The sequence below is a fragment of the Elephantulus edwardii genome, unplaced genomic scaffold (assembly GCF_000299155.1).
Source record: "Elephantulus edwardii isolate Elephantulus edwardi_28Jun2011 unplaced genomic scaffold, EleEdw1.0 scaffold00302, whole genome shotgun sequence".
In the NCBI taxonomy this organism is placed as follows: Eukaryota; Metazoa; Chordata; class Mammalia; order Macroscelidea; family Macroscelididae; genus Elephantulus; species Elephantulus edwardii.
This window is the reverse complement of record NW_006400052.1, coordinates 917,751-945,550: the sequence shown is the minus strand read 5'-3', so window position 1 is coordinate 945,550 and position 27,800 is coordinate 917,751. Positions and strand designations below refer to the sequence as shown.

At 49.1% G+C, this 27,800-nt stretch overlaps 2 protein-coding genes across 2 annotated transcripts in view; one reads left to right on the top strand and one right to left on the bottom strand.

The window, feature by feature from the left end:
• The window catches only part of LOC102847435 (chromosome unknown open reading frame, human C19orf54), a 7,723-nt gene extending 2,641 nt beyond the window's left edge, over positions 1-5,082 (top strand). Inside the window, exons 4-8 of the mRNA XM_006900949.1 lie at positions 1,483-1,551; positions 1,972-2,096; positions 3,797-3,926; positions 4,020-4,090; positions 4,745-5,082. Coding sequence (XP_006901011.1) covers positions 1,483-1,551; positions 1,972-2,096; positions 3,797-3,926; positions 4,020-4,090; positions 4,745-5,082 — 733 coding nt within the window. The remainder of the gene's footprint in view (positions 1-1,482; positions 1,552-1,971; positions 2,097-3,796; positions 3,927-4,019; positions 4,091-4,744) is intronic.
• Positions 5,083-7,724: 2,642 nt separating this feature from the next.
• Positions 7,725-27,288, bottom strand: ITPKC (inositol-trisphosphate 3-kinase C). The gene is made up of 7 exons (XM_006900903.1): positions 26,182-27,288; positions 18,981-19,080; positions 14,761-14,974; positions 12,816-13,020; positions 10,568-10,669; positions 9,756-9,827; positions 7,725-7,928 (listed from the first exon to the last, which is right to left on the bottom strand). The coding sequence occupies exons 1-7, from the start codon at positions 27,286-27,288 to the stop codon at positions 7,725-7,727; spliced, it is 2,004 nt and encodes a 667-aa protein (XP_006900965.1).
• Positions 27,289-27,800: the final 512 nt, after the last annotated feature.

Genomic DNA, 27,800 nt, shown 5'->3' with positions numbered 1-27,800 from the left:
AGAGACAGTGCGATTGGCACAGGACAGAGCAGAGTTTAGGGCTGTTGTACATAGGGTCGCTATGAGTCGCAAGCGACTCGACGGCACATAACAACAACACCTCGTCTTGAGGTTCTGTTTCCTGAAGAACGGGCAGCCTGAGTTCTAGCCCCTACTCAGCCCTCTAGAGTGGGTTTCCTCCAATATAGGGACTCCCTGGTATCACCAGACCTATCAGTGACAGCCTAGATTGGTCAAGGCAGTGACAAGGGATCCCACAAGGGCACCAGACGTAGCCAAGGAGGGGCTTCCTGGAAGAGGGGAGCCATGACAGCTGTTGATTAAGTCGTGCAAGGGATAGGTGGTAAGGAAGAACAAGCAGTTATGCAAAGGACCAGAGTTAAATAAGACTAGGTCATTTTCGAATACCTTCTTAACATGACAGGGAGGTGACAGCAAGATCACTTATGAAGCAGCATGGTGGGTCATCTGAAGGGGGTTGAATTTTGTCTTGAGGGGTCTGGGCACATGGGAGAACTAACTCCACGGAAGGACCAGAGATGTGATTGTAGATACGGAGTCTGGAGTCTTGTTGCTCAGAGAAGAAACTAGAGTATCCAGGCTGGAGAGGAGGAGCCTCAACAGGGCAGAGGTGGGGTGGGGAGAGGGTGAAGTGGACCCACCTGGAGGAGAGTCTCACCAAGCGTTTGAGACTCATAGTGACCCTATGTACAAACAGCCCTGAAACCTGCTCTATCCTGTGTCTACTTTATTGTCTGGCACACCTACCCTCATTACCGCAGTCACTGAATCAATCCATCTCATCGACAGTCTCCCTCTCTTCGTCCCTCTGCCCTTCCAAGCATGATGTTCCTCTCCAAGGATTGGTCCCTCCTTGCAATATGCCCGAAGTATGTCAGATGAAACCTCAGAATCCTTGCCTCCAAGGAGCAGTCTGGCTTTATCCTCTCTAGGACAAACCTGTTTGTCATCCTGGCTATAGCTGACTTTCATTTCACCCTCCTCTGGTACATGTATGGTTAGGTGCCATGAAGTTTGAACTGACTCCAGAGGGTCAATCCCACAGGAGAGTGCTCATTTTTCTCCTGTGGGCAGCTGATGGGTTTGCACCATTTGGGGTAGCATAACTCTCACTAGGCCATCAGAGGTCCCTCGCTGGCTCTTGTTGTGTACTGTCATATCAAAACTGCCTCATAGCTGACCCTCCAGAAGTTTTTCAGAGGCAGTGAGTCACACGAGAGGAGACTGCCTTTCTCCTGTGGAGCAGCTGGTGGATTCAAACCATGTGCCTTTGGGTTACCACCAGGCTCTTAGTTACAGCTTGTACACAATCTCCTCCATAACTGAGATGAATTAGAAAGCTGACTGGAGGAAGGATGATTCCCACTGGACAGATGAGGACACTGAGGCTCAGGAAGGGCAAGTGTCAAGTTAGGGAGAACGAATTCAGTGCTGCCTGACTCAAATATGACTCTGATTCAGTTTCAGAAGTGACTTGCAGTGGATCCTCTTCTGTGCCGATCTGCCCTCCCTCATCCAGGAAGGCCCTCAGTACGTGCTCTGGATCTGGTACCCTACCCCTTGCCTGCCTTGCACCCTGAGCCTCTGCCCTTCCTGGAGGGAGGCTGGGAGAAGGCCCAGGAGCCTAGGGAGGGCAACAGGGACCAGGACAGCCCTTGGCACAGGTGTAGTGAACGTAGAGATTTGTAATGAGCAAGTGAGGGAGTGAACAAGTGAACCTGTAACTTCTCATACAAGCACTACCTCCTCCAGGAAGCCCTCATGATCTTCCTCCATACTGCCCCACCCCCAGGCTCAGACATTAGCCATCTTCTGTCCCAAAGTTAGGAGTCGGGGATGGGAGGGGGAGGAAAATGTACCCATGGCTCCACTGTCCCCATGCTCCAGCTTCCAGAGCAGGCCCCATAACTTTGGGGTTAAGGCACTGAGCCCCTTTCTGTCTCTCCCCAGGTGTGGGCTGGTGGCCTTGTGGATGGCAGGTACTCTACTGGCACCCCTCAACAGTGTTCCCCTGGAGAGATTTGTGCAAGTGGCACTGGAACGAGGCTACACTGCCCAAGGGGAGATGTTCTCTGGTGAGCCAAGGGCAAGAGGGTCTCAAGCTCGTTCTTCACTCAGAGGTCAGGGGCACCCAGGTACTTTCATGCCATTTCTCAGGTCCTTTTCAAACAGTAGGGCAGAGTGACGATAAGGTAAGTTCCAAACTCAGCTCTGTCATCTCCTTGCTGTATGGCCTGGGGCAAGCAGTTCAACTTTTCTGTGCCTCATGTTCGGCATCCATGCAAAGAAATTGAGAGTGGTGAGCATTAGGTGTCAAATCCCCTCAAAATCAGTTCTCTCAAAAATTTACTCAATGTCAGAGTCAAGACTCCTAGCAGACTTCCCAGTGGGTTTTCAGACACTGTAAATCACATGGAGGAGCAGCTGTTGGATTTGAACTTCCAGCCTGTAGCTTGGCAGTGCCACTCCTTACCCCATAGGCTACTGAAGCTCTTCTTTTTTTATAGTGATGTAATTTCTTTCTTTTTTTTAATTAATGAATTAATTTATTCATTTTTTTAATTTCAATGAACATCTACAGAGATTTTGGAATTCCATTCATTCATTGTTGCACTTTTCTCCTCACCCACCCCACCCCCTATTTTTTTTTTTAACATTAGAAGGTAAAACTTTTTTTTTGAAAAGCCAATTTTTTTTAAATTTTATTACTTTTAATGAACTTTTACAGAGATTTTGGATTTCCATTCATTCACTGTTGCACTCTTCGCCCTGACCAGCCCTCCCGCCCACCCAGTTCGCTCCTCTCTTTGAAAAGTAAAATTCTGGGGAGCTCTGGTGGCCTAGTGGCAAGGAGCTGCAACTGCAATCCCAGAGGCGCACGGTTTGAATCCACCAGATGCTCTGCCGGGGAAGGAGGGACAATCTCCTCCTGTACCAGTCAGATCTGATTTGACGGTACACGCATACAAAAATAATAAAATTTAAAAAAAAATAAATGAAAGAAAAAAAAAGAAAAGTAAAATTCTTTCTTTGGTACACAATTCCCCTGCACTCCTCCCACCACCCTGAGGACACTCCACTATGCAACCTTAATTCTGGACTCTTGTGATAACCATAATACCCTATCATATATTGCTTTTAAATTATCCTCTCCCTCATCTGTTTCAAGCAGTATACATAATTTATCCAGTTTTTCTCAGTCTTACCCCAATGTCAGTCCCATTCTACAACAGTGGCACCATGTAGTATTTGTCCTTTTGTGACTGAGATACTTTATTCAGCATAATGTCCTCCAGAGTCACCAATTTTGCATAATATTGCATGAGTTCCTTATTTTTCAATGCAGCGTAGTATTCCATTGTGTGCATATACCACAGCTTCTCTATCCATTCATTTGTTGATGGGCACCTGAGTTGTTTCCAACTCCTTGCTATTATTGTGAGCAAAGTCACGATAAACATGGGTGTGCATATATCTGCTTGGTTGGCGGTTATGGTCTCTTTGGGGTATATTCCCAGTATTGAAATTGCTGGGTCAAATGTTATCTCTATTTGCAACTTTTTGAGAAAGCACCACACCATTTTCCACTCCCACTAACAGTGAATAAGGGTTTCGGTTTCTCCACAACCTCGCCAGCATGTGTAGCTTGCTGTTCTGTTAAGTTTTGCTATTCTGACTGGGGTGAGATTATATCTCATAGTTGTTTTGTGAAGCTCTCTTCAGGATCAGTTCAGGCACACACTAAGTTCCTCTCTCCATTGTTCTCACCCTACAGTGGCCAACATGGGTAAACTGGCCCAGGAAGTGCTGGGCTGCCAAGCAGAGCGGCTGTGTGGAGGCCTGGGTGGTGCCAACAGAGATCGAGTCCTGCAGCACCTCATTGCTGGATACCCCCTGCTCATCCCGTATCCCCGGCCCAGAGAGAGGACAGGGTAGGGTGGCAGAGGGAGCCGGGGCCACACCACCTACCACAGCTTTGATCTTAACAACAGCACCAGCTACGATGAGGACTTCAACCATGAGCCATGTCAGAGGAAGGGCTACAAAGCCCACTGGGCAGCTAGTGCAGGTGGGTTCGAGCTCCATTCGGGCCTCTTACCTCTCCTCCTGCCCATTGTTGCCCCGCACTTGCAGCAGGGCCAAGGCAGGCACACAAGCTCGGGGCACGGATTTTATGAGCCAGCAGCCTGAGCTCCAAGCCTGGCTTAGTCATTTCTGGGCTTTGTGATCCCGGACAAGTTTCTTTAACTGTCTGGTACTTCCGCTTCTCCATCTGGAAAAGTGGGGGTGATGGTAGTGTCCATCTGCCTCAGAGTCATAGTTAGTGAAACAGACGGTGCCTTTCTGGTTACACGTGCTCTCTCAGTGTTGGCCATGATCCTACTGGCCTCATCCTCCGCCTCCCTGAAAGGGACAGGACTTAGCACCCATCAGGAGGCCTGGGCCAGGCTCCTGGGCCTCTCGAGGCTGTGTGGCCTGAGGCTCATCCCTGAGCAGGTCTTTACTGGACATAACTTGGCAATGTTTGTCTTGATTGACATTGGTCCCCTACCTCCCTGAGCCAATAATCTATGAGCTGAAAATCCTGGGTCCAAACCTCCGCCCAGCTGTATGACCTCTGACCTCTATTAACTGATCTATTAACTGATCCTGGAGGGCTGTGAGGGGATTTTGGGGAGCCCCCATATGACTGGTGCTCAGTCACCTGCTGTTCTCCCCTCAGGACTCCTGCTGGGTGTGCCAGGCGTGCCAGGCTGTGGCTATGCTGAAGACCCCGAGCTGGGGGGCCTGTTCCACCCAGTGCCCGGCACACCCTGCCCACCACCACCCCTGCCTGAGGAAGACTCCCCAGGTGCCATCTACCTGCTCTCCAAGCAGGGCAAGAGTTGGCACTACCAGCTGTGGGACTACGACCAGATCTGCAAGAGCAACCTGCAGCTGACAGACTTCTCGCCAGTGCGGGCTGCAGATGGCCGGTCGTATGTGGTGCCTGCTGGTGGGGTGCAGGCTGGCCTCTGCGGGCAGGCCCTACTTCTCAGACCGCACAGCACAGGCCGTTAGCCTGCCAAGGCCCTGGATCAGGGCACTTGGTGAAGGGTGCCCGTTTCTCCTATGTGACACCTGGCATCTGAGGTTGGACTTTTGAGGGCCTGTAGGCCAGGGTTCCCTCACATAGCATCCTCTGTGCCCCTCCTCCGTCCAGAAACCTGGGGACTGAGTCCACCAAGCCAGCCCATCCCACTACTGAACACTCCTATGGCAGGCCTCACTGGCGGCCACTCCCTAACCAACCTTCACCTCCAAGAGCCTCCCTGCTGTCCTGCTCCCTGCAGTGGTTCTCACAGGCTCCTCGCTGCTTTCAGGCAGGATGAACCCAAGAGGAAAGCCCAGTTTGCCTGGCTTCCGGCCTTTCTATCCTAATGCATCCACTTAGCTTTCTGGGATCTGTCACCTGCCCCATCACCAGGACACTCCTTAACATCACTCTTTGGCTCAACTCAGAGAGCCCTGGTGCTTACATTGTCAAGCTGCTAATCTAAGGCCAGTAGCCCAGTGGTTCAAATCCATCAGTTGCTTTTCAGGAAAGATGGACTGCTTTCTTCTGTTAGGATTTACAGCCACGGAAACCCACTGGAAGGTCGTCGTAAGTTGGAACGATTCAACGGCAGTGGACTTAGTGGCTTTTAACTTGGCTCAGGTATCACTTCCTCAGGGAAGGTGCCTTCAGCCCAGGCCAGGGCTTCTACCCGCAGCCTCTGTTCTGTGCTCAGGTTAATTCCTGAAATCATCTAAACTTGGGAGAGTGGCATGGATTCTCCCTATTTTCAGGTGCTTAGAGAGGCAGAGATACTGGCCTGAGGTCACATAGGGGCCAATGGCAAGGCAGGGCTCATACAGGTGGCGTGACCTGCCACACTCACTGAGCCACCACCGCACTGTCACAGATTGTGTTCTTCCCACCTCACCATACAGATGGATCTACCAGGAGCATGTGTGCTGGTTTCATTCACAATCCCAGTGGTCCACTGGGCTGGGTCTCTGCAAGGGGAGGAGCAGGTCTGTCTGCGTTGCTGTTGGGTCCCCAGTGCTCAGCAAGGTTTTTGTGGTCAGGGGACGTTTACAGGGCAGTGGTCTAGTGAGTGGGTGAGGTAGCCAGGGGAGCCTCTCCCATCTCAGCCTCAGCCCTTGGCTCTGCCTCATCCTGCTTGATCCCCAAGCCACTCCCTTCCTTCCTGCCCCTCCCCATTCCCCCAGCCCTTGGTCCTCCCTTTCTTCATCCTGGCCCAGTCCTTGCCTGTATCACCCCCATTTCAGCTGGACCCCTCCTGGTTAATACTCCCTGCTGCATTGTCCTTGGGAGCTCTCCTGGTCACCATTGTGTCCCCTGAGCCACCCAGCACAGAGCTAGTATGAGTGAAAGAGCTGAGCCCCTCACCCCAAGGTGATCATTATCCCATTATTCCCCCACCACCACCCTAGCATTGGTGCTCAGGATGAATTTGAGATGATCCCAGATGCAAAAGAAACAGCTCCACAAAGCTCAGTGTCCTGTTTATTGTGCCTCATGGAGTGACCTCAGAGTCACTTTGCCTCCTATTGCCTGGGTGCCACCCTGGCCACCAACTGCATCTGCTTTATAAATAGAATAAAGAGAGTAGAAAAGAAGGCATCTGCTTAGCCCTAGAGGTGACTTTAGAGCCTAAGCTTAGGAAGGAGGTGTGTGCCTGTCCTCCCAAGATCCCTCAAGGACCAGGGGCGTAGTTACAACAGCAGAGGGGTCACTTGCTACATGTTAGGGGTCCACAGTCTTTGGTTTGGTCTGAGTTGCAAGGCCAGGATCACCACTGGTGAGGTGCCCACCCTGTGCTCAGGCCTGGGCCTCCTTTCACTGCAGGGAACCAGGGAAGAAGCCTGCGCCCTTGCTTCTGAAGCCCCCTTCCTGCCACTGCAGCATCTGAGGAGGAGAGACAGAAAAGCCAGCAGGGGTAGGATCGGCAGGAAGGTGTCCTCGAGACTGAATGTGGGCACCAAGGAGCAAGGCTGGTCACAGTGTCGGTCGCAGGCTCAGATGTAGTTGTGGTTTTGGTCTGTAGGAGGCTAGCAGGGAGCCACCCGAGGGTGGGGTGGTGGTGAACCAGCCCTTCCCACTGGTGTCAGCAGCGTACAGGCCTGTGGGCAGCACCTGCAGATGGTCCCATGATGTCACACTCTCCTCAGAGCTGGTCACTCGGTGCAGAAAAGGCCCCAGAGGAAGAGATGCTGCAGAACTGTTACCCAAGTTGAATAACGCAGTGCCTGCATCATTGATGACATCTACTCTAAAGAGGAACCCAACCTAGTCACTGGCCTCAGAGCCACCAATTACACCAGTTACACTGTGGTGGGGCTCAGCATCAGGTCTCAGTGACATGTGAACTGTTCTCTGAGGGGGGGCGCCTCAGAGCCCCTGGCTGGTTGGGGGGTGCCAGTTCTCATTCTGCTATGAGACTTCCTCATGTCATCTCCTCATGGCCTTCCAACCCCCATCAGACCAAAGGGCTGGGTTTCCTGGTCTCTAAGGCCCTTCACACCTTCCATGCTACTCTTGAGAACAACAATCTCCCAGGGTCAGCTCCCCATCGCCAACCTCCGCTCCCTGCAGCATCTCAGGGCTTCTCTGGTCAAAGTGACACCATCCGCTACCTTTAGTGTTGGCAGTTGTGTCAGCTCTGGGCCAACCCCTGAAGGAGGTGGATCATGTTGTCCAGGCCCCAGAGGTAGCCGTCCTCATGGTTGCCCTCAGCCCAGGGCAGCCGGTGGCTGAGTGTCTGGTGGTCAGGCAGGGCCACAGTCTTGCCGAAGTCAATCATCCAGACCTTTGCCAAGCCCATGTGGTCATGCACAAAGAGAAGGGAGCTGCCCACCACCTGCAAGGAGAAAGGAAGAGGGTCAGGTCCCCTCATATCAGGCAGGACAGCAAGACCAGTGACATGAACCCTGGAGCCAGGCTGCCTACGTTCAAAACCTGGCTCTGACATGCCCTGGCTGTGTGCCCTTGTGAAGGTGACAAAGCCTCTGTGTGCCAGCTTCCTCATTCTAAGGAAAGATAATCTCAAAGGTTGCTGTGCTTATTGAACGTATGAATCAGTCCTATGCTACACCTAGATTATAGATCACCTGGCAGAGAGCAAATGTTAATCCTTTCTTAAGCTGGAGGTACAAACCCAGTGTCCACAGGAAATGAACAATGCACTTCCCAAGGAAAAGGGATAGGCAGCTGCCTCGCCCCAGGGCAATGCAGGTGATAATCTGGGACAAGGGGCTGCTTTCCTGCAGGGTGTTGCAACCTCGTCTGATTTGGCTGGGAGAACGAGGGTCCCCAAGATGGTAGGAAGCCTGTATTAGGTCCTGTATGTTTGGAAACTAATTTTTTTAAACTGTCACCAAGCAGGCAAAACAAACACAAGGGCAAGTAAGTGGGGACGCCAGGCCTCTCTTCATGACTTCTGTATAAAAGGCCAAAAGTAGCAACTAAGACAATCAGTGAGGCTGACATCTAAGCCTGAATAGCAATGCCAGCCAGCATATACGGAGGGTGGGATTTCTGACATTAATTCAGTTACTCCTTAATGACCCAGGAGGCAGGTGCTGTTCCTCCACTCTACAGGTGAGGAGACTGAGGTCACTGAGAAAGCTGCCCAGGCCCATATAGATTCATGTACCTGGTACAGGTATATGAACCTGGGGCAGCCTGACTCCCAGACCAGCACTCTCAGAATGTCACTGATATCTGGGGACAGAGACAAGGTGGGAAGCCAGAGAAGTTGGAAAGAGAGGAGAGATGAGGTTCCACAAAGGTGAGTCTCCTCAGCTAGCCCCCCGAGAAAGACTGCCAGAGTGGCACAGGCTGGTGGGGAAGGGAGAGAACCATCAAGCCAGGAATGCCTGTAATAAAGATAACCAGTAACTCATTGCCATTGAGCTCAGAGCTGACCCTCCACTTGGTTTTCTGGAGGCTGTAAAGCACATGGGAGGAGACTGCCCGTCTTTTTCTCATGAGGTCATAGTAGATCTGAACCACCAGAGAGGCACTGGCTTGGGCTTAGCAGTGCAGCTGCCTACAGATGATGCCACCAGAGCTCCCTCCGAGCAAGAAGCATTAAATGCCCTCCGAGGAGTCGGCCGTCTGCTACCAGCCCTGCATGAAAGCACAGGACTGTTCTCTCTTTTGAGGAAGAAACTGAGACCAGAGAGGGCAGGTCACATACTAGGGTCACACAGCTGGTATGTACGGAGCTGGCCACCCTAAATGCTCCAACTCCCAAAGCCCCCTGCTGCTGACTCTAAATACACAAACCCAAGCTGCTGCTTCTGCCTGTTGTTAGGTGCCACTAGTGAGTCAAGGACAACCGAGAGTGACCTTATGAACGACAGATCTGAGCCCTGTCCTGTCCTGTGCCATCCTCACAATCTCTGACACACTCGAGCCCATTGCTGCAGTCACCATGTCAATCCATCTTGTTGAGGGTCTTCCTCTCCATCATCCCTCCACCTTCCCAAGTATGATGCCCCCTCTCCAACATGCCCGAAGTATGTGAGATGAAGCCTCCAAGAAGCACTCTGACTGCACCTTCTCCAAGCTTGGGGCCTCATTTTTATAGCCTTGGCCCACAATTCTGTCAACAAGTTCTAGGTGCCACCTGGACCCCAATAATCATCCCCTCAACAGCTCCCATGGGGGCTAGGTCTCTCACCTCATGGGTCTTGAAGAAGGGAGAGTTCTCCAGAGCTTCACGGAGTCCCTTGAGGCGAGCCACGTACTTTCTCTGTGTGAGAAGGAGGATTTCCCAGTTAATGTAGATACTTCGTGGAATCTGACTTTGACCTACATCCCAAAGGAATGAGCAGGGTGGGATATGAGAAGCCGCAGAGACAATAGAGGGTCTGGGATACATCAGGGTAGGCCAGAGTGCAGCAGATTACATGAAGACCCTTAAGTATTAGCAGGGCCTCCCATCACAAGGTGAGCTCTGTTTCCCCTTCCCATTAAACTAGGCTTGAACTCCCTGGATGGTGCACATGGTCAACATGTTTAGCTGCTAACCAAAGGTTGGCAGTTCGAGGCCACTCAGCAGCAGCAAGGAAGAAAGTCCTATGATCCACTCCTAAAAACTTAGCCACAGAGAACTCAGTGGAGCACAGTTCTATGCAGACACACACTGGATTGCCATGAATCATAGTCGACCCAACAGCAGTTTTGGTGTAGATCTTGGCCTAGGCTGAGACATTGCATTGGTGAATGAAATAAGGGGTCCTTCTCAGCATCCCAGTGAGGATAAGCCCAGGGGAGGCTGCTGGATCATGACCCACATGTCTAGACCAGCCAGTCCTAGCCAGCCACCACCTAGCTGACCACAGATGCATGAGCAGAGCCAGCCCAGGTCAGCCAACCCCGTCCAGAGCATAGATCCACCCACTCAGGAGCTGCAGCAAATGGTGGTGATTCTAAGCTGCTATGGTTCTGAGTAGTTCATTACACAGCCAAAGCTAAAAGGGTCTTTCTCACCAGGATTTCATAGTCTCTGTCCACAAAGTCCTCCAGGGCCTTTGTCACTTGCTCCAGCTCTTGTGTCTTCTTGAAGTTGGTGTTGCAGGTTCCATCAGCTTTCTGCAGAGTATGGGGTGAAGGAGAGCTTTTTCTTTCCCACCCCTAACATCCACTTAGCAGCCCTAGGCATCTCTCCATGTCATCACCCCCCTCAATGCTTGTTTGCTGTTGGGTAATGAGCTCAGCTAGCCGGCTCAACCCAGCCCCAGTCATGTTCCTGAGCAACCGGTCCTCTTCAGGCATCAGCCAAGGAGAACAGAGGGAGCAGTTCAGCCACTGAGCTGTGACTCAGCTGCCTCCTAGCTGGGCAAGCCTCGGCAAGTCACTCCCCTTGCCTCAGCCTAGGTTTCCTCATCTGGACAATGGGAATTACGCTGGTCTCCACCTCCTAAAGCTGACCAAGCATTAGAGGGGACTGATGTACAGGATGCTCACCACGCCTGACACCTAGTAAGAAGTAGATGAGGTGAATGTTACTCTTTCTCAAAGAAGCCACCTGGCTCTGCTATGCTGACCAGTGCTGTGTGGGGACTGACATGACAGACACATCAGATGAAGGAGGCAGACAACACATAAGGTCATCTCAGATAAAAAAGAAAATGAAGGCATACAGGGAGCTCTGAGGGGATCAAGACAGGGTTCTGACCCCCTAAGGTAGAAATCTGGGAGAGCTTCTCAGATGAAGAAAAATTTAAAAATTAAAAATGGCTGGGAATCAACCAGGGGAATAGCAATTCATTTGAGGCAGAGGGAAAAGCACACGTAGAAGCCCTTTGGCAGATAAGAGCCAACTCTCTAAAGGAAAGAAATGCATTTCTTTGGGGCCTGAAGACAGACAAGGAAGAAGAGAAAGCTAAGAAACCAGGCCAGACCCTGGAGGGCCTTCTAGGACTCGGAATTCTTCCTGAGGGCACAAGGGAGCCATGGACAATTACAAGCAGAATTAACTTAGCTGGATCTGTAATCTGTAAAATAGTTCAGGGACCATGGGGAAACAGCCATTATCATATCTTGCTGGTGGAATGCACAACAAAATATTACCTGGGAAAGGAATTTAGCAATGTCTTGCAAAATAATGAGTTTATTTATATCTGTGACTCAGTCATCCTGTTGCTTCTAGGAATCTAGTTATGTCATATGTACAAACTTTTTCATGAAGATATTGTTAGTAATGGCAAACTATGGAAACCATTGGAGTGTCCATCCCTAGAAGACCCACAAAGAGAGTATTACACAAATGAATAAAGAAAGAGAGAGAGGAAGAAAGAGGAGCTCTCTGTGGACTGATATGGAAAACTCCAGGATGTTATCCTTAAGTAAAAAAAAAATGCAAATCAGCAGTGTGTGTTCTATGCCACCTTTTATGTAAGAAAGGAAGGAAACATTTTAGGCTGTGCAGTTTCATTTGCTTGTATTTGCAGAAAGTAGGACTAGAAACTGACAAAGTGGTTTCTTAGGAAGAGGCAGGCAGCTGGGGTAGAGGGATGGGACAGGAAGGAGGGCAGAAAAGTTGGGCGAGAGATCTCTCAGATATAATATTATTTTGACTCTTGGACTGTGTCGATCTCTAGGCCTTCCTTTTTTTTCCCATTCATGCAGATTGTGTTTTATACAATCATTCATATGCACTATGTTTTATATCATAATTACTACTGATCACCTTTTATCACCCATCTCCACAAGTCCCCATTGTGTCTTTCCTATACTTTCACACCTCTGGCCTTCCTTTTGAGGCCCCTCTGGGGGAGTTACAAACCACCAACCTTTTGTTAGTAGATGTGTGTTTAACTGTTTGTGCCACCCAGGGACTGATGAGAACTCAAGTGCAAAATTTAATTTACAAAAATAAGAATTAAAAAAAAAAATCACCTCCTCCAAAAACAGAAAATCAAGGCTCTTCCAGTTGCTGAGTTGGACTATGGGATAGAGCTCAACACTTCTAGAGGACAGGACATTTGGGACACTGGCTCAGACCCAGGAAGACAGTGGAGAAGATACGGCATCAGATCAGAGATGTTCAAGCAGATGGAGAAACAAAATGTGGTCTCTGAGCATGTAAGGAGAGAGAAATGGGGGCTTTTCCAGGAGCTCCTGGGCAGCCCCCCACCATCTCATGAGTTTGTTTCTTTCCACCTGGCCCCAATGTGCAGGCTCCCTGAAGCGCAGCCTCAGACCTCGCTCCAAGGCCTCCAGCACAGGCTCTCACCTTGATGCCCTCAATCCGGAAGCCCAGGGTGGACGTGGAGCTCACAGTCTCCCGCCACTGCATGTAGCGGGGCTTGGTCACTGCACCCTGGGCGTGCTCCTCAGCTGTGGGGGCCGCAGGGTCCACAGCCACCATCTTCTCGTACATGTCCCTCCGGGGCCGGGGCCGTTCACGTGCCTTCACCAGCTCCTCCTCCAGGTAGGTCCTGGGAACACATGGGTTGTTGCTATTGTTATTAGGTGCTGTCACGTCGACTCATAATGACCCTACTAACGACAGATCAAAACCCTGCCAAAAGAGGATGTAGCAAGGGAAGCTGTAAAGGGGATTTATGCACTTGGTAACAAGACAAAGCTATGGTGTGATATTGGAACAAGATAAACAGAATCCACAGAAAAACAGACAGATGCATGATTATCCAATTTACAGCAAGGTGGGTGGCACTGTGATTCAGTGGGCAGATGAAAACTTTTCCAATTAGTGGTGCTGAGTTAAATAGATAGCCATTACCTCCTCACACTCACTACGGACAAAATTAAAGTCCAGATGGATCGCAGATCTAAATGTGAAAGTTCCAATAAAGGTTGTAGAAGAAAATGTACTATCTTCAGGATCTTGAAGTAACAATGACTTTGTAAATACAAAAAATACTATTCACAAAGGCAAAAGAATGTTCAAACTGGCCTAAATTAAAAGTACCTTTGTTACATTTTTAAAAAGTAGTTTGTTTTGCAAATGATGCTATTAGAGTGACATGACAGAGAGGGAATGTACTAATATGTAGATAGACAGGCAGAGATGTTGTACCATCAAGTTGGAACTGAGTCAGCAGCTTTTCAGGGACTTTAAACCACATGGGGATAGTCTGTCCATCTTTCTCCTGCTGAGCTGCTGGTGAATGTTGATCTAGATTTTACTTACTCCTCTGGAAAAAGATGAGGTAATCTCCTTTCATCATGATTTACAGCCTCAGAAACCCAAAAGAAAGTCAACATGCACTGGAATCAAACTGAGGACAGTGGGTTTCAGGGGGAGGGAGTGTCCAATGAAAGATGTGTATCCAGAATAAATGAAGAATCACAAATCAAAAAGACAAAGCCCAATAGAAAATGAGCATCAGATTCCAACGGCACTTTTCAAAAAACAAGTGTGAACCAGTCAATTAACATATAAGAAATGATGCACACCCTTATTTATTGTGGCTTTGTTCGTAATAGCAAAGAGCTGGAAACAACCCAAGTGCCCATCAACAAACGATCGGATAGAGAAGCTCTGGTATATTCACACAATGGAATACTATGCTGCATTGAAAAACAAGGAACTCATGAAATATGCAAAATAGATGACCCTGGAGGACATTGTGCTGAGTGAAATATCTCAGCCACAAAAGGACAAATATTACATAGGGCCACTGTTGTAAAACAGGACTGACATGGAATTGAGAGAAGACAGAAAAGGAGGCGAGAAATGATGTATATTGCATTGAAACAGATGAGGGAGATAACTGTTTAAATAGACATATGAATGAGTATTGTCGTTACAAAAGTCCACAGTGAAGGCTGCATAGTAGAGCAGACTTAAGGGAGAGGGACTGCATAACAATGAAAGAGTTTTTCTTTCTTTTCAAGGAGAAGAGTGAATTGGCGGGGGGGGGGTGGTGGGCAGGGAGAAAAGTGCAACAATGAATGACTGTAAACCCTAAGTCTCTATAAACTTTCATTAAAATAAAAAAAAAAAGAAAGAAACTCAAGAAATGAAACCACAACGAGATACCAATACATACCCACTAGGATGGTTAGCACTTTAAAAGCAGACAATGCTAAGTGTGGGCAAAAATATGGAAGCAGAGGAACCTGTGTGCAGTGCTGGAGGAAATACGCAATGGCACTTAATCTTTAAGACTGTCCGCCCGGATCATTCCCTCCTGCCTCCCTTCAGGCCCCACCTGCTGCCCATCTTGCAGTCCATGATGGAGGGGCCCTCAAAGTCGGCCAGGAGATCTTCCATTTGGTTGAAAGTCTGGCCGTCCTGCTCCACGACACCATAGTAGGCTGGCACGAAAGGGCGCAGGGGGTCATTCATCAGCTGCTCCAGGCTCTGCTGCTCACACTGACAGTATCGCTTTAGAATCCGACCATCCTCTCCAGCCTGGAAGTTCCCTACAGCAGGTCAGAAACTAAATCAGTGAAAGAATCTCTCCACGTCCCTGCTGCGTCAGGCCCAGGCAGCTGCCGTGTGCCCAGCCCCTTCTGCGTTGTTACCTCCCTCCTCAGCTCCCAAGATGGTGGCCAGGGCTGGGAAGAGAAAGGTCTAGTTCTCCTGTGTATGTTTTCAACCAAGTTCTGCTCCCAAGTGGGCTGTTCCCTCATTCCTTCTGTAATTTGGGATTGTGAGCTCATGGTCACCTGTGGGAACATGTGAGCTCATAGTGGAAAAACATGACTCTTCAGAGCAGATTTGCATGTCCTTTTGCCTGGGGTTCCAGGCTTCTAGCAAGTGGAACTATTTTAAGTTCATTTCTAAGCCAGGGGTTACATGGACCATACAGAGAACACAGATTAGAATTCAAAACTCTTATTGTGATAGACTGTATCCTCTTGTTATATTTTCCAAGGATGGTTGTAACAACATCTCTCTCCTGTTCTATATGCTCTTCTAGAATTCTGTCACTCTCATCAAGAAGTGGCACCTACTTCCTCCCTCCTTGAATCTGGATGGCCTGTGGCAGCCTCAGAGTGTGTGTGGTAAAAGGAGAGGCAGCTTCTGTGTTGTTAGCAAAGACACTTGCCCTTGCAGTCCTGAGATGCAGAATACGAAGTCCAACTAGTATGAGGACGCCATATTGAGGGGAAGCAGAAGCAACTACATGAAGAAGCTGTTAGTGGACTATCCACCTGGAACATGCAGTGGAGGCCCCAGCCAACAATTATTATCGACTGCCAGGCCTGGGAATGAATGTACTTTCAGCATCCAGCTCCCAACCTTCAAACTGTCCAAGCTGAGCTCCCAGATAACAGCGAGTATATAGTCAAGCCACCTCTAATGAGCTTCTCTGAGTTATGGTTGTTTTTATTCACTAAATGGTTCGGGTTTTTTTAACTACCACTATGTTTTAGGAAGGGAGCTCTAGTGGCCTACTGTGTAAGGAGTTGTGCTGGCAACCCAAAGGCAAGCAGTTCAAATCCACAAGGAAGATGGCCAATCTCCTCCCTTGGGATTTACAGCTTCTGAAAATCCGCTGGAGAGTCATCTATGAGTTCGGACCATTCTGATTTGAGGGCACAGAACAACAGATTTTGAGTTTTTTGTTTTAAAAGTAAAATAACTTCAACACAGTTACAGTAACAGGTAAAAGAATTACAACAACCAGACCCTTATAGAAGGCAGGCCTGTTCACAGTCTTGGGGGAGGGGGGAGGAGTATTGCCTTTTCTAATTCAGATCTAAGGCTAAACAAGACAGACAAATTCCCTCTGCTGGTGGGTAGTTTGTCACATTCTGCCCATTGCTTTTTTCTGTAAGTAAAGTTTTATTGGAACATAGGCATATTCATGTGTTGATCTGTGTATGGTTGCTTTTATACTGTAACAGAAGAGTCAATTGACAGCAGAGACTGTATGGCCTGCAAAACCTGAGAGATTACATACATATACAGATTATACAGCCCTTTCCAAAACTCTCACTGGAATATAGCCTTTTTGAAAAGAGACTGCAGCAAACTGTGGTTTTGAGTCTTTTTGGTTTTTATTCTGGTTTTATCTAGGGTTCAGAATGAGTCTGTCACATTGTACAGGTCAAAAGGTAAAGCAAATCAGTGCCCCTGATCAAGACTTAAAATCTTTTTTTTTTAAGACTTAAAATCTTAACACACATTATCACTAGTCCTTGGTACATCCTGCCAATTGAAACATAAAACCTTCCAATGTTACCAATGGGGTAACCAAAGTTCAGAGAGGGAACAAAATTGCCTAATGCCATCCAACAAGGAAACCTGAAAACCAGGATTCAAGAGCAAATAACCACTCTAACCTCCAAAAAAGGGATGTACCTGTCTGCACACTGATTTTGCTGTGGTACTTACTCTGGCCAACAGGACATTAGCATCTCACTGAAAGATATCCTCAAAGAGTTGGCTTGCCCTTTTGTATTTCAGCTTCTAAGAAAAACCAGCTTTGACTGGCCCACTGGCCCAAGAAAGATGAGAGACCCAGGAGACATAACAGGGCCCACAGCTCTGCTTGAAGCCAAGTTCTGCCTAGGGCAGCTGAACCCCGCCCCCTACTTCAAACTCAGGATGCCTGAGGGAGAATCAATGGCTCCTGCTTTCAAGCACTGTGTGGAAGTGAGGTGGTCTGTTAAGCAATCCAACTATGGCCCAGCTGAGGAACAGTGACCCAGCAAACTAAGCCTCTACTGTCAAAACTAGAAGGTACCCTTATAGCACCTTTGGCATTAGCACCCCACTGTTTCCAGTTCCCTTCATTTATGGACCCCTGAAGATTACTTCCCTTCTTAGCTGTGTATTTTAAAAAAAATGCTTATTACACTTCATCTAGTAAGCATTCCTACCTTTTTGTTTTAAACTGAATCCTTTAAGAAGTTATCTCATTTACCCTATTGCCTTCAATAGCAGCCTCTAAGTAAAGATGGCAGAGTTCTTCTTCAGAGATGAACTGCTAGGAGAGGGATCCAGTTGATGGGGCCTGAAGTCAGGGCCTGAAGTCACATCCAAGTCCAAACCCCATGTCTGCTACTCCTGGGCTGTGTGACTCAGCCTGGGTGAATCCACTCCTCTGAGTCTCAATTTCCTCCTCTGGAAAATGGGACTTACAATCAAACCTACCCCAGGAGTTACTGGAACAGAAGGCTAAGAATTATTGAGCACTACTGTGTGACACTGCTCACCTAAACCAGTCCATGGTCCATGCTTGCTATGCATCTGAGAGCTGGACAATGACGAAGATGACAGAAGAATTGATGCCTTTGAGTTATGGTGCTGGAGAAGAGTACTGAACATATGATGGACTGCCAAGAGAAAAGGCCTGTCCTGGAGAGGGTGGAGTCAGGTTGCTCCCTGAAGGTAAGGATTTTGAAACCTTGTCTCACTACTTTGGGCATATTGCCAGGAGGGACCAGTCCTTGGAGAAGGACTTCATGGACAACTTGGGAGGGTAAAGGGTCAGCACAGGAGAGGAAGACTCTGGATGAGAAGGATTGGTACAATGACTGTGACAACTGAGGCAGGTGGTCAGAGACGACGAGGTTGGCTTAGGATAGGCCAAGTTTCAGAGCTGTTGTGCACAGGGTTGCTATGAGTCACAATCAACTCGATGGCACAAAACAGCAACAACTACTGTATGCCAGACTCTATATCCATTTACTTGTTCATTCTTCACCCACTGAGATGATCATCCTGATTTTAAAGCTCAGGGTACCATGCACAGAGGGGATACGTTACTTGCTCTCAGCCACACAGCCAAGAAGTCAACATGTGTGGATGTGAGCCTAGGCCAACTTGTTCCGTTTCCCCATCCTTCCAAGGTGGAGAGGGCCATGAGCTCATGGGAAGTGCCGAGTGAGAACCAGTCCAGGTACAGAACAAAGACTTGTCTCTATCATTCTTCCTTTTTTCCTGTCAAACTCTTTAAAAAGCAGGTCTGTGTTGCTTGGAGGATGCTGCTCAAGACACCTGGTGATCCCTGGGGCAAACTATCCCAGCTGCCATTTATTGCAGGCCTACTATGTGCTGGGCACATGGAGGGGATAGAGAAGGACCACTGCCATTTAGAAGACTGTGGCCTAGTCCCAATGGATATCTTTATTTTACCTCTTCAATTAGCCCCTCAAAGGAAACAGGAGATATATATATCTCTCCATATAGAGTTGAGAACATGGAGGCTCAACAAAAAAAAAAAGAAACTCACCCAAGATGAGTCAAGAACAAAAAGTAGAGCTGAGATTTGACCCCAGGTCCATCTGCCCCCAAATCAGACCTTCCCCACCACAGCTTGATAACTGGGACCAGCCCTCCATCCTGATGTGTGACAGGCTAGTCCCAGACCTAAGGGCTTCCTATAACACTGTCACCATGCCCATTTTACAGATGGGGAAACGAAGCCCCTTTCCCCAGCCCAGAGAGTCTCCATCCACTAGTATCAGCTCTTACCAACATGTCCGGACAGCTGGACCCAAGGGTAGTGTTTGTGGAAGGAGACCATGAAGGGTGAATACTTCAGCACTGTCTTCAGCCTCTTCCATGACTTGTTCTGTGCAGGAGAGAGGAGGGTGGGGTCAAGGCAAAGGCAGGAGGGGACAGGAGCAGGAGTGCTGTGATGATTGGGATCTTTCTAGAAGTAAGGGGCTTCCTAGGATTGAGGTTTCCCACTTTGTCAGACCCCCACCTACTTGAGCACTCACAGGATCCCCCACCCCAAAGGCCCTGGCAAAGACAGGGGAGGATTCTGGGTCTCCTTCCATTTCTGTCTCTGTTGCTATGACTTTCTTTGTGTCTCTCTGGCTCACACTGGCTTTAAAAGCCAATCCATCTTGGACAGATAATGGGTATGAGAAGGGAGAGAGAAGGTAAAGAAAATGAATAAAAAGCACTGTGGCATTTGGACAAGAACAAACTGGGAGGAGGGTAGAGAGAATAGTGCAACAATGAATGAGTGGAAGCCCAAAATCTCTGTAAATGTTTATGAAAATTAATAAAATATAATTATAGAAAAAAAAAAAAGAAAATGAATAAATAGATAAGTAGGGGAAAGAAAAGGCAATACACAAGAAGGGGTTGATCAGACACTAACCAATAAAAAGTAATTCATATTATATAACAAAATGTCTAAGATTGATGTAAGTAATAAGTCATATACAACAACTAATTTATTACCTTCATGCAAATAAAAAATTAATTCATTAGTTAAAATAAAAAATATTTAAATAAATAATTAAAATGTCCATGTGTAAGGAGCTCTGGTGGCCTAGTGGCAAGAAAGCTGCACTGCAATCCAAAAGGCATGGTGGGTTCGAACCCACCAGATGCTCCCCTGAAAGAGGGGCAATCTCCTTCTGTGCCAGTCAGGCCTGATTCAACAGCATACAATGAGTGTAAAAAAAAAAAGTCCAAGTGTAGGACAGGCTAAGCTTTGCTGTGGTAACAACCCCAACTCCCTTCTCCCTCTCTCACGTGCACGCATACACACACACACTCAAAAAAGTCCCATCTCTACTCCCTAAACCAGGTCAGTCCTGTCAGTTCTCCTAGAGAAAAGGGAGGCAGCAGTGGAAGTTGGAGTTAGACCTACAGAAAGGTGATAAAAGAGAGCTGAAGGCTGAGCCGGAGACTGTGACAATCCTAAGTTGATCAAACAGCTCCAACTCTGCCACTCTGAACTGAGGATATTGGCTGCTTTGCCCAGTGAAATGTGGACAGAAGCATCAGTTCTAGGCAGGAGCCCTCAGAGGCAGGGCCCAAAGTAAAGACTCCTGGTACAGAGCCAGCGACTAGTGCAGCAAAGACAATCCTGTGTTGCCTGAAGCTATCGAGACTGGGGAACTTTGTCTGTTACTACAGCAAACTCTGGGGAAACCTGACTAAAACAGAGGAAGACAGTCAGCAGAGACTGTAAATAATAAAAACGGAAATACAGACACAGTGATACATACAAAGAGAGTCACAACAGACAAAAGGAGAGTCGGGGAAAGATGCAGAGAAAGCCATAAAAAAAGACAAAACCAGAGAGCAAATGCAAAATGGTGATCTAGTTAAACCCTTATTCCCCTCTCTGTTTCTCTCCCCATCTTTCTCTCTCCTATAAGTATACAACAGACACTTAGCAAATGAAGGGAAAGCAGTTCTCCTCTGAGGAACCCCACTAGTACAGTGATTAAACACTCAGCTGCTAACAGAAAGGTTGACAGTTCTGACCCACCAGCTATCTCAAGCGAGAAAGACTTGCAATCAGCTTCCATAAAGATTAACAGCAAACTCAGTGGGGCAGTTGTACTCTGCCCTCTATGGTCACTTTGAGTCAGAATTACCCACAAGGTGTTTCAATCCTCACCAGAAATGGAAGTTATGTGGCTCTTCTTCCCCACCCCTGTCCAAGATTAAGGGCACCCCTCCTGGGCACCCCTCAGAGCCCAGCTAGCTGCCCAGGAGACATCAGGATAAAGGCTCACTAGATTCAGGAAGGGCTAGTCCCTCCCGGTTGTGTGTTGCCAGCCCTGAGGAAGAGCTGATTAATAAAGGTTCCTGTTTACTAAGCACCTGGAACATTCCAGGCACAACGACAAAGACTCAATGTGTCATGACCTTGTTAATCCTGAAAACACAACCCCGGAAACATGGGTGTCTGTGGGCAACAGGAGGCTGAGGACCAGAGGAGTGAAGTCATTTGTATAATATCACACAGCACAGTGCTAGGATTCTAGGCTGAACTGACCTCTCAGTCCTGGGGCTTCACTGTCACATTTCTACTGGACTAAAGGACAGGGGCTGTGGGGTCATCATCATGACTGTTTCCTCAGCACACATCTCAGTCCACAACCACAGCTCAGTATAAGTTGAAGAGAGATACATGAGATCATCTTTCTGTTCATTATTAGATTTAGTATCAACTAAGTTTTCAGATTTCATGTTAACCCGGAGAGTGCTAGTTGTCTAGTGGTAAGAAGCCGCACTGTCAACCCTACCAGCCACATTGTCTGAATCCACCAGCTGCCCCACAGGAAAAAGATCAGCAATTTCCTACGATGTGATTTACAGCCACTGAAAACCTGCTGGAGTATCAGCAATGAGTCAGTTTCAACTCCACAGTTTACAGTAGGAGGAATTCTGGTGGTAGAGTCTGCAGCAAGCTGCGCTGCTAACCCAGAGGCTGTGTTCTTTGGCAGTTCAACTCCACCAGGGCTCCTCAGGAAAAAGATGAGCAATCTCCTCCTGTCGCTACACACAGCCTCCAAAACCAAATGGACAGTCGCAACCAACTAACAGTGAATTTGAGCTTTTCATTTGAATAGTTAATCTTGGAGTCTTTGATTGAGTCAGACTGCTTTTTGGAGGCAAGAATGGTGAAATTTCATTTCATACTTTGGACATGTTGCTAGCAGAGCCTATTCCATGGAAAAGAACATCAATCTTAGAAAGGTGGAGGGTCAGTGAAAGAGGGGAAGACCCTCAATGAGATGGACTGACAAACGATGATGCTGCAATGGGCTCGAGTGTGTCCCAGATGAGGACTGTAAAGGATAGGACAGGGTTCAGGTCTGTTCACAGGGTCTCTAAGAGTTGTACTTGACCTGATGGGACCTAACAACAACAATGACTACTAGTCAAAAAACTGGTGGTTTGGATGCATCAGAAATCACCAGCAGCCCTGGGTCTGCTTCCAAAAGCTTTGAAAAACCCTACAGGGGGTAGTTCTACTCTACACAGCTAAGGATGCCATGAGTTAGAATCAACTCGATGACAAGGAACAACAAATAGTTAATCTAGGCTGTCTGAGACGGTTCTATGTCCCCTTCTTCGAGGACGCCTTGCTGATCACTCGTTCTGACCTCTCTCACCTTCTCCTTTTGGGCATCCTCCCACTCCAGCCTTGACTACTCAGAGCTGCCACTGTGTGTTGAGATGTCTGTCTCTTCCACTGGCTGAGGGGCCTGTGAGGGAGGACCAGGACTGTCATGGTGGATGCTGTCCCTTCAGCAAAGCAAATATTGGGACAGACACATAGGGCAGGCTCATGGCCTGATGAAGAGTACAAAGAGTGCAGGATGAATGTGAGAAGGAAGGAAGAAAGGGAGGGAGAGAAGGAAAGAAGAAAGGGGAGGAGGGGAGAAAGGAGGAAAGGAAAGAAGGAAAGAGGGAGGGGGAAGAAAGAAAGGAAGGAAAAAGGAAAGGAAGAAAGGAGAAAGGGAGGGAGGGAGGAAGGAGGGAAGGAAGGAAAAAGGAAAGGAAGAAAGGAGAAAGGGAGGGAGGGAGGGAGGGAGGGAGGAAGGAAGGAAGGAAGGAAGGAAGGAAGGAAGGAAGGAAGGAAGGAAAGGGAGTTACTGAGGGCTGGCCAATATTTCAAAACGAAGCAAGAAGGAAAAGGAAGTGCGGGTCTTCTGGAAAGAGGGAGCAGCCTGTGGAGGCAGGACAGCATGCTCCAAGGATGGTATACACTTTGGGTGACAGTGTGCACTGTGGGTGGTGGCAGCAGAGGTGTCAGAAGAGGCGAGGAGCTCTGATGCTGGGCCTGGGGAGACACGGGAGGAGCTGAAGGAGGGGATGTGTCTGGTCAGGGCTGGACTAAGGAGGCAGATCCTGGAGGGATAGAGCAAAGCTGGACACAGGGCTGGGAAGAAAGCAATTTAGAGACAGATTTATACATTACAGGGGTTTAAAATGTAAAATGACTGGATTTTAAGCTTGGCTGGAATTGAGTTAGAATCTCAGCTCTGACTTGAACTGGCCAGCTCCAAGCAAGTGACCTCCTTCTCTCTGCCTCAGTTTCACCTAGAGAATGGAGATACTGATAAATCCAACCTCACTGCTGTTCTGAGGATTCAAGTGAGGACCGATGTTGTTAGGTACCATCAAGGAGACTATGACTCTTAGTGACCCTGTAAATAACACATCAAAATGTTGCTCTACTTTGTACCACCCTCACAAGCTTTGCCATGTTCAAGTCCATTGTCACTGTGTCAATCCATCTCGTTGAGAGTCTTCCTCCCTTACTCTGACCCTCCACCATTCCCAGCACAATGTCCTGTTCCAAGCACTGGCCACTCCTGACAACATGCCCAAAGTGCGTGAGATAAGCACCTCCTCCAAGACAGCTACGTCTGTTTTTTGGACAGATCCCTGAGAGACAAGTGTGAAGGGCTGGTTAAGTTCATTACTAAGAAGTAATACCCTGGTGGTATGTTGTTGTTGTCAGGTACCATCAAGTCGAGTATGATTCATAGCAACCCGCATGGTGCGCTATATTTTGATCTGTTAACCGTCTCACATACTTTGGGCATGTGGCCAGGGAGAATCAGTCCTTGGAATGGGACATCATGCTTGGAAGGGTAGAGGGGTAGTGCAAGAAAGAAAGGCCCAAATGGATTGACTCAGTGACTGGAAAAATGAGATTAGATCTGTTGGAGAAGATGAGACCGGCTTGGGATACGGCAGGTTTTGGAACTAGTGCACATACGGTCACAGGTGACATGATGGCACATAACAACAATCACCAAAAGGTGTGCAGTTCAAATTCACCAACCACTCAAATCCACTTGCTGTCCCAATGAAAGAAGATAGGCAGTCTCCTCCCATAAAGATGTACAGCCTCCAATACCCCACAGAGAGCTGCTATGAGTTGAGATCCACCAGTCAGTGGTAACTGTGATCATGATCAAAGACAAAGCAGTGCAGTATTTAAAAGCACAGACTCCGGTGCTAAATGGTCTAGATCTGAACCTCAGCTCTGTGTCTTCCAAAGTGTGTAGTTCTGGACTAACAGCCTGGTCTCTCTATGCCTCAGTTTCCTCATCTATAAAGTGCACTGATAATAGTATCTCCCTCATAGGGTTCTGATAAAGGTTAAGAAGTTACAAGAGCTTAGCACAGGACTGGGCACACCGAGCACTAGTTGCTTTACCAATTACTATTACTTTACTATTTACTATTACTAGTTGCTGGGCGTCACAGAGTCAGTTCCAACTCCTGGTGACCCTATGGTCCTCACCACCACCGCTGTGCTGGAGCCCACGGCTGGAGCCATTGTGGCAATCCAGTTTATGGAAGGTCTTCCTCTTTTTCTTTCTCTTTGCTGGCATTATTTGTTGATTTCATTCTGGTGATTAATTGAAACTCAGGTAGATAAGTGGTTAAGAAGCTAAGCTTCAATCCCAAAGGCACATAGTTCAAATCCACCAGTTGCTCCATGGGAGAAGGATGGCCAATCATCTCCATGTTAATTTACTGTCTCTGAAAACCCGCTAGAGGGTCAGCTGAAGTCGATTCCAACTTGACGGTACATAACAACAATGATTTATTGAGACATCTCCCTTACTTTGGCATATTTTCAGGAGAGAAGAGAGAGACAGCAGGCAGAAGGTCACTGAAATAGAGATGGGTTAACCACAGTGGGCTTGAGCATGAGAGATGATGAGAATTGTTCATAGCTCGCTAGGAGTCAGTCAACCCGACGTTGTCTAGCAGCAGGTGATTTGTTGGTCTAGTCCTATATTTTGGATTTCACCGGGTCTTCCTCTTTTTCACTGACTCTCTACCACCTAGAGCAATAGGAGGTAAGGTAGTAAACAGAGGGAGCAGCAGAGGCCCTGGGAGAGGGAGATGGGGCTCCTCTCGCCCAGCATAGGCAAGTTGAGGCAGGTCTGTTTGTCTTTCATGTCCATGGGGGAGGGGGAGTGAATCTACCACTGAGGGAGGTGTGTGCAGTGAGGGGCCCAGGGTAGACTCCTTTGAGGGGGCCCCAGAGGATGGGCAGGCCCAGAGGGCAGCTGGTAGGCATGACGTTCCCAGACACACAAGAGGCAAAACCCGCCAGGCCAGCCCACTTGACTCACCAGAGGAGAACCACACCCAAGCTGGGGGCCTGGGTGGGAACCATCAGTGAGAATCTGCAGAGGTCCCTGGGGAGGAAATCCAGGGTGGGGGTGGAGGAGACTGAGAGGGCCCCTGATGAGCCTGGGGTCCCTTAGCATTTTTGGTTTATATACCACCTTTTCGAAATCTGATGAAAACTGGTAGTTGACTCCATAGAAAAACATACCAAGCTTCCTGTCATCAATTCTGATCCATTGGGAATGGAGCCCTTCTATTGGGTTTCTGAAGCTGTAAATCGTCATCAGAGGAGACCATCCTCTTTCCACAGCGGAGCAGCAGGATTTCTGGCTAGCAACCCAGTACGTAAGCCCCCACTCCCACTGGGCGAAAAGGGTGGAGGAGACTCTAAGACCCCTGAAGGAAGCAACAGGCCTCACGACAGCACACCCTTGATATCCCTCTATTACACTGTTCTTCAGATTTGGAGTCACATATTCCCACTGAGCCCGATGAGACTTACTGACCCTTGCGCGCTCACACACACACACATCATCTCACCACTTCAGGAATTCGCCGGCGCCCTGAAGTCAGTCAGCAGCCTTTCATTTTGGAACAGAGGACCAGAGAGAGTGCAAGAAAGGTGAGGAGAAACTTGAGGGGGTGTCCTTGGAGAGGATTAGTAATCAGGGGCACTAGGGAGAGGAAGTTAGTGGATGGAGATGAAAGTACTAGTGGGAGCAGAGAGGAAACTGAGAGAGAACCCCTCAGGTACAGTCAGGAGGACAAGAGGTCTAGGGGTGCGGCTTAAGGACAGGTGGGTCCCACTCACCCCAGACCTGTCCTCAGGGTCGCTGGTACCTCCAACCCCGACTACCACGTCATCCTCAGACTCGTCGAAAGAGGAGGCAGAGGAGAAGCCACCGCTGCCCCCCTCAAAGTGGGAGGGAGGTCCCACAGGCTGGACCTCGGGTTCGGGGGTCTCAGGGGTGACGATAAGGCGGGGCACAGAGCACCTGAGACTATGCCCCAGGTGGGAGGACAGGTGAGTCACCAACTCTCCAATTTCTGATTCCTCTAATGGCCCATCCTGGGGAAGTTCTTCAGCTACATAGTTAGTCTTAGGCTGTGTGCAAAAATCACCAGTATCATGTTGGACCTGGACACCATTGGGGCCAAAGTGTTTCCAAGCTGTTTCAGGATCCTGTTGGGCCTGAGACCCATCGGCATGTGTCTCTGTCCAAGCGCCTTCAGTTCCGTGTGTCCTGGAGCCATCAGTATGCAATTCTCTGCAGGGGCATTCAGCACTTGGCTCCCTTGAGGGACACGGCTCCCCCGGCTGAGTTCGGGCGCTGGCCCTGTTCTGATGGGCCCAGAGGCCATCTGCACAAACACTATCCCTCTCTGGCAGGATCTGCGGCCCATTTGTTTCTAGGTCTGTCCAGGGTTCTTCAACCTCTGGCTGAGTCCATACGTCGGACCTCTGTGTGTCAGTCCAAAAGCCATCTTTCCCAGTCTCTATGCAACCATCGGCCCTCTCCAGCTCGGAACGGTGGCTGCTCCTCTCTGGATGCGTCCGCAGGCTGGATCTATCCGGCTCTGTTTTTCGGTCGGGCCTCTCCGTCTCAACTCCGAAGCCAACAGCCGCGAGTTCAGCCTGTCCGTCTGTCCAGGGCTCTGTCGGAAGACCGTCTGTCTCTGGCTCAGGCCCCAGGCCGGCCCTCCTGGGCTCACGGTGCAAGCTGGACTCCTCGGTCCGAGCGCAGGGCCCGCCCCCCTCCGGCCATCCGGCCAGGCCCCCTGCGCCCGGCCCTGGTCGCTGCTGTCCCGGCTGCCGCCGCCGCCCCCCTCGCGGCGCGTCCAGTCCCATGCGGGCCGCTCCGGGCAGCGCCCCGGCCTCCGCTTCGCTCAGGTTACCGCGGCACGGGCAGCGCCTCATGCCCGCTCCCTTGTTCTGTCTGCTGCCCGACCCAGCCCCTTTAAGTCCCGCGAGGGGTGTGGCTCGGGAGGCCCGATTCCTGGGTTCCGGCCCAAGGAGCTCCCGCCCGCCCGGCCACGCAGGGGTTAACCGATACTCGCAACGCTCGGGGAAAGCCCCCAGGCCCCGCCCCGCCGGACGTGACGTAAGGCGGCCCGGGGCCTCATCCCGCCTACCTCCGTCGGCGAGGGGCGGGGCGGAGTGCCGCTCCGAGACCCGGGCTGGGTTCCGGGCTGGCGGTGGGCTGCTGGGTTCTCTGCTGTAGACAGACTAGGAGGGCGTTGGAGATGGCGAGTTGAAAGATACTTCCCGTGGAACAATGAAAGAATCTTTTCTTTTACTTTTCCATAATTTTTGACTCATGTACTTATAACTTGTTAGTAAAATTTGTGTCTTCTAGGTTGCAACACCCCCATGATACATCTTCAAGGATATGAACATGTATGGCCAAGCACAATCAATAAGAGTGCATC

Coding starts and splice junctions, on each gene's coding strand:
- ITPKC (XM_006900903.1), bottom strand. CDS start 27,288: ATGAGGCGCTGCCCGTGCCGCGGTAACCTGAGCGAAGCGGAGGCCGGG. Junction 9,828..10,567: donor ACAGAGACTATGAAATCCTG/GTGAGAAAGACC, acceptor CTTCTCACACAG/AGAAAGTACGTGGCTCGCCT. Junction 7,929..9,755: donor CCTTCTTCAAGACCCATGAG/GTGAGAGACCTA, acceptor TTCTCCTTGCAG/GTGGTGGGCAGCTCCCTTCT.